This window comes from Panicum virgatum, chromosome 9N, assembly GCF_016808335.1.
Source record: "Panicum virgatum strain AP13 chromosome 9N, P.virgatum_v5, whole genome shotgun sequence".
Taxonomy (NCBI): Eukaryota; Viridiplantae; Streptophyta; class Magnoliopsida; order Poales; family Poaceae; genus Panicum; species Panicum virgatum.
In genome coordinates, this window is record NC_053153.1 from 78,538,828 (window position 1) to 78,551,827 (window position 13,000).

At 50.8% G+C, this 13,000-nt stretch overlaps 2 protein-coding genes across 2 annotated transcripts; one reads left to right on the forward strand and one right to left on the reverse strand.

Annotated features, from left to right (window-relative positions):
* Positions 1-350: 350 nt before the first annotated feature.
* LOC120687884 (photosynthetic NDH subunit of subcomplex B 2, chloroplastic-like) lies at positions 351-2,233 on the forward strand. Its single transcript, XM_039969962.1, has 3 exons — positions 351-977; positions 1,270-1,707; positions 1,830-2,233. Exons 1-3 carry the CDS (start codon positions 366-368, stop codon positions 2,022-2,024), a joined length of 1,245 nt encoding a protein of 414 aa, XP_039825896.1. The 5' UTR covers positions 351-365; the 3' UTR covers positions 2,025-2,233.
* A 157-nt stretch (positions 2,234-2,390) lies between these two features.
* Positions 2,391-12,541, reverse strand: LOC120687883 (DEAD-box ATP-dependent RNA helicase 38). The gene is made up of 8 exons (XM_039969961.1): positions 12,186-12,541; positions 11,783-12,076; positions 11,446-11,673; positions 10,575-10,640; positions 9,481-9,882; positions 9,282-9,393; positions 2,933-3,018; positions 2,391-2,845 (listed from the first exon to the last, which is right to left on the reverse strand). The coding sequence occupies exons 1-8, from the start codon at positions 12,423-12,425 to the stop codon at positions 2,783-2,785; spliced, it is 1,491 nt and encodes a 496-aa protein (XP_039825895.1). The 5' UTR covers positions 12,426-12,541; the 3' UTR covers positions 2,391-2,782.
* Between the last annotated feature and the right edge of the window lie 459 nt (positions 12,542-13,000).

Below are 13,000 nucleotides of genomic sequence, written 5' to 3' on the forward strand. Positions count from 1 at the left end.
TAAATTGAACACGTTATATTTTTGTGAATTATTCAGACTTTGTCTATACTAGAAGAGAGTAAATTGGATTTTTTTTTCAAAATATAGCTAATAAATAAGGTTAAGAAAGACCATTTTATCATTTTTTTTATCTACACTAAATTTCTAAAGTAATTTGTTTTTTGAATGGAGAGAGTAAGCTCTCTTCGTTTGGCTTGTCAGCCAACCAACTAGCAGTACTATTCTCTCGTACTAAATCAGCACCAGCCACCAACTATCAGCCAATCAGCAGTACTATTCTCTCATAACAAATCAGCATCAGCCACCGGTCACACCTAAACGAACACAGTCATATCTCGATAGTCTACGGATTTAGTTAAAACGAGATGGTGGCAGCTTCGTGCCCGCGCCAATCGTTTAATAAATATCTCTTCCTGAAAAGAGCACGGAAAAGAGCGAGAGGGAAGAACGCGACAGGAGAAACCGATAAACTATCTATCCTGGAGGGCTTCCCGCCGCTCCTCTCCCAGACCCACCCCTCCACTCCAGCTCCAATGGCCGCCTCCTCCATCCTCCCGCTCCACCTCCCGTCCTGCGCGCGCCGGGCCACCACCATGCGCGCCGCCGCCGCAGCGGCGGCGACCACGACCGCGCAGGCCCTGGAGGAGTCGTTCGGGCGGAAGGGCCTCAAGTTCGTCGCCGACCCGGCCGGCGGGGCCTCCACGGCGGAGCTGAGCGTGCGGAACGGCAGCTCCCTGCACCTCCGGCTCGGCGACGGCCTCGTCACGTCTTACAGCCCCAAGGTGTACTGGAAGGACGACGGGTGCAGGGAGGTGCTGCACACCGTGGCGGACCCCGGCGGTGACCCCGCCAAGGCGAAGGGCGGCGTCGGGCTCGTGCTCAACGAGGTGTCCTCGTCGGGCGGCGCCCAGTCGCTGATCGACGGCTCCGCCTGGGCCATCAAGGATGTGGATTCTGACTCCTACGATGCAGTGCAGGTACCTTCTTCATTTTTTCTTCTTCTTTTATTTTAGGTGATGGATGGATGCAGTGACAAGTGGAGACTGCAATAATTTTACTTGTGTATATCGATTTGATTTTGGAGTAATACGATTAAGAAGGATTTGCTCAATTTCAAACATAACATTACAAAGAGAAGAAAGAAATTATCCAAAACTGTAATGATTTGTGTCCGACATGTATAAACTTTACTAAAATTTCCCTTAGTTTTAGACACCTCATCGAGTATTTTTTTTTCTCAGTGACACATCATCTATCTTGTGGTTGCAGGTTGAGCTGGGGTGCACCAAGGGGAAGCTGGACATCTCGTACGTGGTGACTTTGTATCCTCTGAGCATGGCGACGGCGGTGATCGTCCGGAACACGGGCACCAAGCCGGTGGAGCTGACGAGCGCGGTGCTGAGCCACATCAAGTTCGACAAGCGGGGCGGCACGGCCGTGGAGGGCCTCCGGGGCTGCCCCTACTGCTCCCACCCGCCGCCGGCCGCCGGCTTCAGCCTCCTCTCCCCGACCGAGGCCATGAAGCGGGAGGACCCCGGCTGGTTCTCTGGCGGCGGCGAGGAGCCCCGGCAGGGAGTCTGGATCGTCGAGGAGGACCAATACACCGTTCTCAAGAAGAAGGTGAGCCGGGTGTACGCCGCGCCGCCGGAGGAGAGGAAGAAGCGCATCTACAGCACCGCGCCCTCCAAGTTCACCACCATCGATCAGGCAAGATTCCAACCAAAAACACACCTTCTGTCCCCATGGCCACCACCATCTTCATGTGGAGCAGATTATCACGCATTGTTCTCATAAATTTCTTGATATGCGCGTTTGATTGCATCTTGCAGTATAGCGGCCTGGGGTTCAGGTTGGTGAGGATGGGGTTCGAGGACATGTACCTGAGCAGCCCGGGAGGCATGTACGACAAGTTCGGCTCGGACTACTTCCTGTGCACGGGGCCGGCGTCCATGCTGGTGCCCGTCGTCGTCAACCCCGGCGAGGAGTGGAGGGCGGCGCAGGTCATCGAGCACGACAACTTGTAACTCCATTTGTTCTTTCTTTGGTCAAAGAATTTGCAGAATCGAGTGGCTCGTCGTCGTGTACATTCTCTGATACATACTGATGGGTTTCGGTCTACTGTAATTGCCCTGGTGCTTATCCGCAAAAAAGAGAACAATATTATACAGGATAGTTCTTCCTGTGAGAACAGGCAGGGTGCTTCAAAGAAAAGAAAAAAAAACAGTTTCTGCCATCTATCAGCCGGAGAACGGTGAAAGACTGACCCGTAGCCGTTTCTGCCATCAAGCCGTGCAGATTAGCCGCGACGGCCTGATCCAAAAGTCAGAGAGCCGAGCTGCACGTGTACGGTATGCAGCTGAGGGAAACAACATCAGCAAACTCGGATCGAATACTGATCTGATGTGTACACGTATCGTTCTTTCAAAGAATAAGTGTACACCGACGATACATTGAGGGGGCACTGACATTTGAGGTATACATGTGTTCAACAACCTCAGAATTGCTGCATATCAACGACAGAGACAGTTTCCTGTTTAACTTGATTTACAGTTTCAACTGGTAAAGCCAATAACTGGCGCTACTCCACCAAACAGGTGATCGGCAAAGAAAAACTCTTCTGCGTATAAGCGAGTCTTTTAACATAATCCACAAAACTCCATACAGAACTTTCGGCCGCCTAAACAAAGCTATCACCATGATGAGGAGCAGGCAGCTGGCTCGGCAAACAATCACCAGCGAATTGTCCAGATTGGGAGAGCGCAACAGCTAGCTATGAGGTTACTCATAGTAAACCTGCATCCTTGAGAGCAGTCTCAAAATCTTCCTCGTTTTTCCAATTCCGCACCTAAAATTAACAAGTTATGGTAAGTATATACTTAAGCAGTTAAGCGCACAAGATACAAGAAGCATACACAAGATATCAGTAACATACCTCAGGTACTTGGTGCTGGAAGTAGTTCTCAATCTTTTTCATCACAACATTATCTGTTTCACCACACAGCAAGTTGAACACAGCACCTGTCACCAGCAATGATTCACAGTTAGCAATATTAAACTATATACAATATGCACCGTGTTAATTAGAAAGGTTCTATTACTTTTTTTCACATGATTATCCTATTTTAAAAGGCTTCTTATCATATGCCAAAGATACTCATAGTAAACCTGTGAAAAGGATCTCAATTGTCGACAAAAGCTGCTAATGGCTAATCCAGACTATCATCATAAAAACATATGATTTTCTATTAATATAAACTTTATAATAGGAATATAGGATTCACAGGAACACTATTCTTGCATAGTTCAAGCTAAAACAATCAGACATGGTTTGACAAAAGGCAGCACGGTTGCTTATCTCAATTGTCGACAAAAGCTGCTGATAGACAGTACTTGTGCTGCTCCTATGTAAACGCACTGGCCTAGAGCCTTGTGCAGTATTAGTGCGAGTTATTAGACCAGGGACTCTCTAGTTCTATGTTCACACCATGACCCCTTGGTTCCCTTGCCTATATATCTGTAATCCCTCTTGTAATCAATCAATCAATCTAATATACATCAGCTTTCATGGTATCAGACGCCTAGGTTCTACCCAGGCCCTTTTCTTCTTCCGCACCAACACAGGCGCTGCTTCCAGCGCGCCACTGTTCCAGAGCGCCTCCCGGCGCCGCTTCTGCGCTGCTTCACGTGCGCATCATGGCCGGCGACGACCCTGTTGATCCGGCAGGTCCCAGGCCAACGACGCCCGTCGACCCTGCAGAGCGCGCCCGCCTCGCCCAGGCCGCTCGCGACGCTGCTCTCGCCCGTGCGGCTGAGGCAGAACGCGAGGCCGCCGACGCTCAGGCAGAGCGCGATGCAGCCGACGCCCGCATCCGCGCCGCCCTTGCTCGAGCTGCGCGCGAGCGCGCTGCAGCAAATCTCCCTCCACCGGATGAACGGGACGACGCGTCTGTCGCCACCAACAGCGACAGCCCCGACTACGACGCCGTCGCCCAGCACGAGGCCGCCGCGCTTCTGAACCTCCACGCGCAGGCTGTCTCGGTGCAGAACATCCGCGCCCTCGTCCCGCTCCTCCTCGACGTCACGTCCACCTTCTATGCCCGATGGCGCGAGTCCTTTCTTCTCGCCCTCGGGAGGTACTTTCTGGAGCGTCATGTTCTGTCAGACACCGCCGTTCCTACCTCCGCCGATTGGGTCCGCATGGATTGTGTTGTGCGGACCTGGCTTCTCGGCGCCATCTCCGACGACCTCGCCGACACCGTCTCCGAGCGCCATGCCACCGCCCGCACCATATGGCTCGCCATGGAGTCTCAATTTCTCGGCAATCAGGCGACGCGCGCCCTGTACGCCGACGCCGACTTCCGCAACTTCTGCCAGGGTGACCTTCCCGTCGCTGATTACTGCCGGCTCTACAAGCGGAAGGCGGAGGACCTCCGCGACCTAGGCGAGCCGATCTCAGATCGCACACTCGTCCTCAACATCATTCGCGGCCTCAACGAACGGTTCGCCGCCATCGGCCTCCATCTCCGCCGCACCAATCCTCTACCCAGCTTCCTGCAGGTCCGGGACGACCTATGAATCGAGGAATTGTCCATGGCCAAGATAGCTCCCGCGGCTGCCCTCTTCACCAGCACCAACAACGGCAAGGGCTTCACCCCCGTCGGGAACCGCCCGCCCGCCTCCCCTCAGAAGCCGCCACATCCACAGCAGCAGGGGTCCTCCGGATCCGCCTTTGGGGGCTCCTCCAGGCGCGGAAAGCGCGGCGGCAAAAGGAACGGGGGCGGTGGCGGCGGCGGCGGCAGCAGCTCCGGTGGCGGCTACGGCGGTGGGGGCGCCGGCGGCGGCCACAACTCCGGCGGGACGGGCTCGGCGTCTTCCGCCTCTGGTGCACCTGGCGACACAAGCTCGGGGATGGGCCACTATTGGCCTACGTACCACAATCCCTGGTCCGGGTCCATCCACATGTGGCCCGGACCCCGGGGTCCGCCTCGGCCACCCACTGCTGGGCCGGCCCAAGCTCCTCACGCGCTCCTCGCCGGGCCACCTGGACACTGGGCCGGCCAGTGGGGCGTACCAGCTCCAATCCCACCCGTGAGCTATCCTCAGGCTCCCTCCCTCTACAATACAGGCTGGGACCAGCATGCTTTGGCAGCCCAGTTCCAAACCATGCAGCTCCAACAGCCCGCCCAGCGCGATTGGTTCTTCGACACTGGAGCTACGAACCACGTGACTTCTGACGCTGGTATCCTCTCATCCTCCGTCCCTCCTAGTTCTTCCCCTTCTAGCATTGCTGTCGGTAATGGGAGCCTTGTCCCCGTCACCGCCACTAGCGTTGCCCATCTTCCTCATAATCTTCATCTTAATAACGTTCTCGTTGCATCACATCTTATTAAGAATCTTATTTTCGTTCGCCAGTTTACCATTGACAACAATTGCTCTGTGGAATTTGACCCTTTTGGTTGTTCTGTGAAGGATCTTCCTACTCGGAGCGAGATCGTCAGATGTGACAGCTCCGGGCCTCTCTACCCCTTGCAGCTTCTGGCCTCGGCACTCCTCACATCTTCGTCCTCATCGCTTTGGCATCAGCGTCTCGGACACCCTGGTCATGAGGCATTATCCAAGCTCGTCCACTCCTCCGCCATTAAGTGTACCGCTAGCACCACTGATGGTCTTTGTCATGCATGCCAGCTTGGTCGCCATATACATCTACCTTTTCATGCGTCATCATCTCGAGCTAGTCATGCTTTTCAACTAATACATTGTGATCTGTGGACTTCGCCTCTCCTCAGTGTCTCTGGTCACAAATATTACCTTGTTATTCTCGATGATTGCTCGCATTATTTATGGACATTCCCGCTGCGTCTCAAGTCTGACACCTTTTCTACTTTGTCTAATTTTTTCGCCTACGTACGCACGCAGTTTGGTGCCACCATCCAGGGAATTCAATGTGACAACGGGCGCGAGTTCGATAATCTCACTGCCCGCTCGTTCTTCCAGTCCCATGGAATCCATCTCCGCATGTCATGCCCCTACACTTCTGCGCAAAACGGTAAAGCTGAGCGTATTATTCGCACTACCAATAATGTCGTTCGCTCCCTGCTGTTCCATGCGCGCGTCCCCCCTCCTTTTGGGCTGCAGCTCTCAGCATGGCTACATACCTCCTCAACATTCTCCCCACCAAGACCCTCTCATTCTCCACACCACACTTCGCTCTTTTTGGCGTTCAACCATCATATGAGCATCTTCGGGTCTTTGGCTGTAAATGTTACCCTAACCTTTCCGCCACAGTCGCCCATAAACTTGCTCCCCGCTCCTCCTTGTGTGTCTTCGTTGGCTACTCCCCTCACCACAAGGGCTATGTTTGCCTTGAACGCCATTCCAATCGCATCATCATCTTGCGTCATGTTGTCTTTGACGAGTCTTCTTTTCCTTTCGCCGAGGACTCCTCACCACCCTCTCATGAAACCTTTGATTTTTTTGGAGGATTTTTCTAACCCTGTGATGGTACCATTTCCACCATCAGCGTGTGTTTCACCTGCAGGTACACCCACCGCACTGCCACGTGCGGCTCCTGGCCCACAGGACTCTAGCGCTGTTCCTGCCGTGCTGCCGAACCCGGCCTGCCCCCCAACACCATCTGGGTCCGCTCCCTGGGCTGACCCATTACGCCCAGGTGGGCTGTCACCGACTGGTGGGCCGGCCGATGGGCCGGCACCTGCAGTACAGCGGCTGCCCACCCCCATCGGTGGGCCTCTGCCCGGCGTGCAGCGGTCACCTACCCCTTCATCGCTAGGACCGTCTTCTACATCTACGGCGTCCGGCGGACGCACATCGGCTGCGCCGCCCCCCAGTCCGCGGTGCCCACCTCGACGCTTCGGGATTGTCTACTCCCGTCGCCCTGGTGCTCCGGCTGGAGCGCCGCCCCCTAGCGCGTCACCTGCGCCGCCCCCTGGCGCCTCGGCCGGTGCTCTGGCTGGAGCGCCGCCCCTTGGCGCGTCACCCGCGCCGGCCCCTGGCGCCTCGGCCGGCGCTCCGACTAGAGCGCCCCCTCCTGGCACCTCGACTGCAGCATCATCGTCACCTCCGCGCCTTCCTGCTGGAGCCGTCCCAGTTCCTCCTGTGGCTAACCAGCACGCCATGACTACGCATGGCAAGAGTGGCATCCGTATGCCCGCCGTCTACCAGGCCACGCCACTGTCCCCGATCCCTCGCACCTATCGGGCTGCACTTGCTGACCCGAACTGGCGCGCGGCAATGGAGGCCGAGTACTCTGCTCTCCTCGCCAACAATACCTGGGATCTTCTTCCACGGCCGTCTCGTGCCAATGTGGTGACTGGCAAATGGGTTTTCAAACACAAATTCAAGGCTGATGGCTCCCTTGAGCATTACAAGGCCTGTTGGGTTCTCCGCGGCTTCACACAACGCCCTTGTGTCGATTTCGCAGAGACATTCAGCCCTGTTGTGAAACCTGCAACTGTCCGAACTGTGCTGTCATTAGCCGTCTCGCGCTCTTGGTCGATTCATCAATTGGATGTCAACAATGCCTTCCTCCAAGGTAATCTGTCTGAAACTGTCTACTGTGCGCAACCTGCTGGATTTGAGGACTCAGCTCGCCCGGACCATGTTTGTCGCCTCAACCGCTCCCTCTATGGACTGAAGCAAGCACCGCGTGCCTGGTATAGTCGGTTTGCTTCCTTTCTTCTCCATCTCGGCTTCGTTGAGGCAAAGACAGACACTTCCTTGTTCGTCTACCATGCCGGTGCAGATACCGTCTATCTCTTGCTGTATGTTGACGATATTGTCCTCACGGCATCCTCTTCAAGCTTGTTACAACGGACAATCAGTGCCCTTCAACATGAATTCTCCATGAAGGATCTTGGCAAGCTGCATGACTTCCTTGGTATGCATGTCCAGCACACACCTTCGGGTTTATTCCTCTCTCAACGACAGTATATGCTTGAGATTCTTGATCGCGCCGGGATGACAGACTGCAAGCCTTGTACCACTCTTGTTGATGTCAACCCAAAGCTTCCTGCTGATGGTGATCCTATTGATGATTCAATGGACTTCCGCAGCCTTGCAGGTGCTTTACAGTACCTCACCTTCACCCGACCGGACATCTCCTACGCAGTACAGCAAATTTGCCTCTACATGCGTGATCCCCGGGCACCCCACCTCGCCCCCTTGAAGCGCATTCTGCGCTATGTCCGTGGCACACTCCATCTGGGCTTGCTTATTCGTCCCTCCTCTCAGCAAGAATTGGTGGTCTATTCTGATGCAGATTGGGCAAGATGTCCTGACACGAGCAGGTCAACATCCGGCTTCGCCGTGTTTCTTGGTGACAGCCTCGTCTCATGGTCTTCCAAGCGCCAGAACACCGTATCCCGCTCCAGCGCTGAGGCCAAGTACAGGGCAGTCGCCAACGCCGTTGTCAAAGCTACCTGGCTGCGCCAATTGTTGACTGAGCTGCACACTCCTTTGCGCAAGACCACTCTGGTTTATTGCGACAACATCAGCACAGTTTACATGTCTTCGAACCCTGTTCAACATCAGCGCACCAAACATGTGGAGATCGATCTACACTTTGTTCGGAAGCACGTTGCCCTTGGCGATGTTCGTGTTCTTCATGTGCCGACTACCTCTCAGTTCGCCGACATCTTCACCAAGGGCCTGCCTGCTTCAGTCTTCACCGAGTTCCGTTCCAGTCTCAATGTCTAGGCACCAGACGATTTGACTGCGGGGGCATGATAGACAGTACTTGTGCTGCTCCTATGTAAACGCACTGGCCTAGAGCCTTGTGCAGTATTAGTGTGAGTTATGAGGCCAGGGACTCTCTAGTTCTATGTTCACACCATGACCCCTTGGTTCCCTTGCCTATATATCTGTAATTCCTCTTGTAATCAATCAATCAATCTAATATACATCAGCTTTCAGCTGCTAATGGCTAATCCATATTATCATCATAAAAACATATGATTTTCTATTAATATAAACTTTATAATAGGAATATAGGATTCACAGGAACACTATTCTTGCATAGTTCAAGCTAAAACAATCAGACATGGTTTGACAAAGGGCAGCACAGTTGCTTATCATGGACAGAGCCAACATATTTAGTCCGATTAGCATGATCCTTATTTCATTCCATTCGTAATGACACCACAATTATCTGCTACAATGTGGATCACCATACTTAGTTGCTGCCTGTGATTGACTATTCATTCAATCCAAAACTGGCCAAGTATGTAACATAACAGTAGAAGGAAGAATAGATACAAAATTACCTTTTCGGCCAAAGCGCCCAGCTCTGCCAATTCTGTGCAAGTACACCTCATAATCAGGTTCATCTCTTGTACCAAATTTGATTGGCATGTCATAGTTGATGACCAGGTTAACCTTTCAAAGGAACAAAGTTAACCGGTGATAAAATTTTACTTGCTGCGGTATAAACTATAAAGAAAGAAAAGTACCACACATATGTACCTGTGCTTGGTCAAAACCACGAGCAAGCACATCGGTTGATATAAGAACCTTGGTGAACCCATCCTTGAATTCCTGTATAATCTTTTCCCTCTCTGCTTGGTCAAGGGATCCTTGAATTGAGGAGCACACGTAGTCCTCTCTCGTCAAAGCATTGTGAACATTCTTAGTGCTTTGCTTTGTTCTAACAAAGATGATAACCTGGCCAACTTTTTGTCCAAACTCAAAGATCTTGTCCCTTATGACCTCTATTTTTGCCGCCTCATCAGGGACTTGAACTTTGTATTGCTTTACTTTTTCCAAAGTAAGCTCTTCCTTCTTCACGAATATTTGATTTCCATCCTTAATAACCTTTGTTACAAAATCTTTCACCCTCTCATTGAAAGTTGCAGAAAAGAGAAGCACCTGAGAGAACCAGAACTAAATTTTAAAAATAGCTCCATAATCGGATAAACAAACACATCTATCAACAATACATTGGTGTCGTATGGGTAGACACGGAGTCTAATTGATAGTAATAGTTACAGGCAACTCTATATATACGACCCATCATTACTGGCTAGTGAAAAACTGAAGTAAATGGCATTATTTAGCAACATGTAAAAAAATCTCTAATAATAAATTATATAAGAACATCCCAAAGTAGAGAGAAACAAGATTTAATTCTAGCAACATAAAAAATGACCAATGCACGCCCAGATTAAAAATTGAAGGAAATGCCATGTTTTTACCATTAGCAATTTATAAGACCCTAAGAAACACTGAAGCATAAGAAAAGGTTGTTCCCTTGAATACCTCCCTGATATCCTCTAAAGTGAAAAAACTGCATTCATGGATGACACTTTCAAATAATAAGCGCTGCCTATAGCATTAACTAATAGATATAATATATAAGATCCTCCAATAAGAAACTATATGAACCCATGCAGAAGTATAGGGAAAGGTTGTTTCCCTAGGGTAGGATTGTTTCCCTTGACACCTTCCGAGGGTATTGGTGTCGTCTTACGACATACACATGATTTGGATCAAAGCACCTTAAGTCACACTCAAGCTGTTTCATGTGATAAGAAAGAAGCTAGTAGACTAGAAAGAATTACCTGACAACCACCAGCGCTTCTTTGTATATCCCTCATTATTCTTTCAGAATCACTCCTAAAGCCATCCTGCAAGAAGGCATTCGCCACTATGACAAACTGAACTACTTAAACTTGTAAAGACTGCCAATATACAAGATAACTACATCACATGGTCATGGACTAAAAATCATGTACATAAGAAGACCATGTTATGAGCAACTGACCAACTTGTGAACACAGCTTCAGTTATTGAAAGAAAGTGCCACACGAAACTAAAGTACTAGACATGAACATAGAACACTCTTGTAAAGGCCAAAATTCATCTAGCAATAAGGAACCTTTTCAGTGTACTCAGAACTATTAGGTGGCATGTATTGCAATATCGCTAGGCATTAGTAGGAGTTCATAAAGGTTTATAACATTCTTTCCGTTTCCATAATGGTTAGATAATGGTTTGTATCAGGACAGGATAAAATAACCTGCAACGCATTGTGAAGGTGCATAAACAAATAACTATATATTGAAAACAGCGCAACATCGCAGCAACTACCAATCATGGTAAACATGTCATTACTTTCCTCTACTGTGATGATTACTTGATCTTGGCACAATGTAGCTGCCAGTGTTAATATGAAGGATAATTAGAAAAACTTTTTTTTTGAAATAATTAGAAAAACTTGGTATGCTTCTTGATGCATCACTCAGATTACAATCAATCGTACCAGGTCAGTCAAAATGTTTTACCTCCCTGAGACATTAACAATTAACAGCAGTGTGACCTTTTTAATACTGAGAACCCAAGAGCCACTAACAGCTATAGATACAGAAAAAACCCTAGGCACTATCATATGAGTTGCAGTGACCACCAAATCACAAAGAAAATCAAACATACCTCAGCAAGCATATGATCCGCCTCATCAAACACAAGTATCTTGATCTCCCTTGTGGCCACCTTCTTATTGGTAATCCACTTGATGAGTGTCCCAGATGTGCCGATCACAATCTGGTCATTAATTGGCGGCATTTTAGAGACCGGCACATAATCCTTTTGAGCTGGTGGGATCGCACAGGCACATGTAATGCCAGTAAACTTGCCCATCCTCATCAGAACTGCTTTATTCTGCACAGTTCAATCAACCAAATTCAGCATTAGAAATTACATAGTTCCATACGATTACAACCCTCAGGGATCACACTACAAATATGTGAAGTAAAGAGTGCTAAAATACCTGCTGCGCGAGCTCCCTAGTCGGGCAAATGCAGATGGCCTGGGGGATCCTGCGATTGGAATCGACTCGGCTGAGCATGCCGAGGACAAAGCAGGTGGTCTTGCCGGAGCCGTTGTGCGCCTGCGCGACGAGGTCCTTGTAGGGAGGCGTGAGGATCATGGGGAGGGTGATCGCCTGGATCTTGCTCGGGCGGCTGAAGCCCATCTCGTCGTGCAACCCCTTGAGCAGCTCGGGCGACAGCTTCAGATCCTCGAACGTGGTGGCCGACTCGTACACCGTGCCGCCCGAAGTCACCTGTAGGGCAGCGAAATGAGAATCACACCAATCAATCAGCAACCCGAAGCAAGCGAGACTGGCTAGGGCTAGAGCCGGCGGGAGTACGGGACAGGCACGGGTTGCGTACGGCTTGGATTTGCGCGTCGTCGGAGTCATCGAGGAGAGGCGGGGCCTCCTCGCCGGCGGCGTCGTCCTCCGGCGGGGTGAGGGAGAGCGACTCGATCTGCTTGGCCTGCGCCTCCACCGCCGACTCGGAGGTGGAGGAGGACGAGGCCGCCGCCGCCTCCGCAGCCGCCTTGGCCTTGGCCTCCTCCTCCTCCTCGACGTCGGCCCACGACTTCTTCTCCGGAAACGCCTTGTCGGCCATGGTGTCGCGCGCTGGAAGATCGAGAGCAATCGGGGGAGGAGGGGACAGGGGAGGGAGAGAGGGGAAACAGAGGATGCACCCCCTGTTGATTTGGGAAGGGTTTATACTGTTTAGCTTAGCTTTCAAGCGGACGCTCTGCTTGCGATTTACGCAGCGGGCAGCGGTTAATCCGCGTTTTCGTTGGGCTCCCGTCCCGTCTGGCATGGGCAGGCAATGAAGATCTTGGGCTGGTTTTTGTCTTCCGCGTGATGATAATGGGCTGGTTTTTGTCTACCAGCCCAATTCTATTACAACGACCAGCCCATTATCATCACGCGAAAGACAAAAACGTTGACTTGTTAAGCGATTCTATCTATAACTTATAGTTAAAAATATCATAAAATGATCAGAGGCACACATGTACTCTTAGATTAAACAAATTCTAATTCCCTGCTACAATCATGAAAAAGAACTGCAGCAGAGGCACAATGCTTTTGCTAGCAAGCAGACTCACTAGGAATTTCAGCACTAGAAAATGGTCATATTCCGAACCCATTGTCATTTACAGATTAAAAAAACTCTCATTCATCAAAACC

Coding starts and splice junctions, on each gene's coding strand:
- LOC120687883 (XM_039969961.1), bottom strand. CDS start 12,425: ATGGCCGACAAGGCGTTTCCGGAGAAGAAGTCGTGGGCCGACGTCGAG. Junction 9,883..10,574: donor GAAGCGCTGGTGGTTGTCAG/GTAATTCTTTCT, acceptor TGGTTCTCTCAG/GTGCTTCTCTTTTCTGCAAC. Junction 3,019..9,281: donor TGGGCGCTTTGGCCGAAAAG/GTAATTTTGTAT, acceptor TGCTGGTGACAG/GTGCTGTGTTCAACTTGCTG.
- LOC120687884 (XM_039969962.1), top strand. CDS start 366: ATGGTGGCAGCTTCGTGCCCGCGCCAATCGTTTAATAAATATCTCTTC. Junction 978..1,269: donor ACTCCTACGATGCAGTGCAG/GTACCTTCTTCA, acceptor TTGTGGTTGCAG/GTTGAGCTGGGGTGCACCAA. Junction 1,708..1,829: donor AGTTCACCACCATCGATCAG/GCAAGATTCCAA, acceptor TGCATCTTGCAG/TATAGCGGCCTGGGGTTCAG.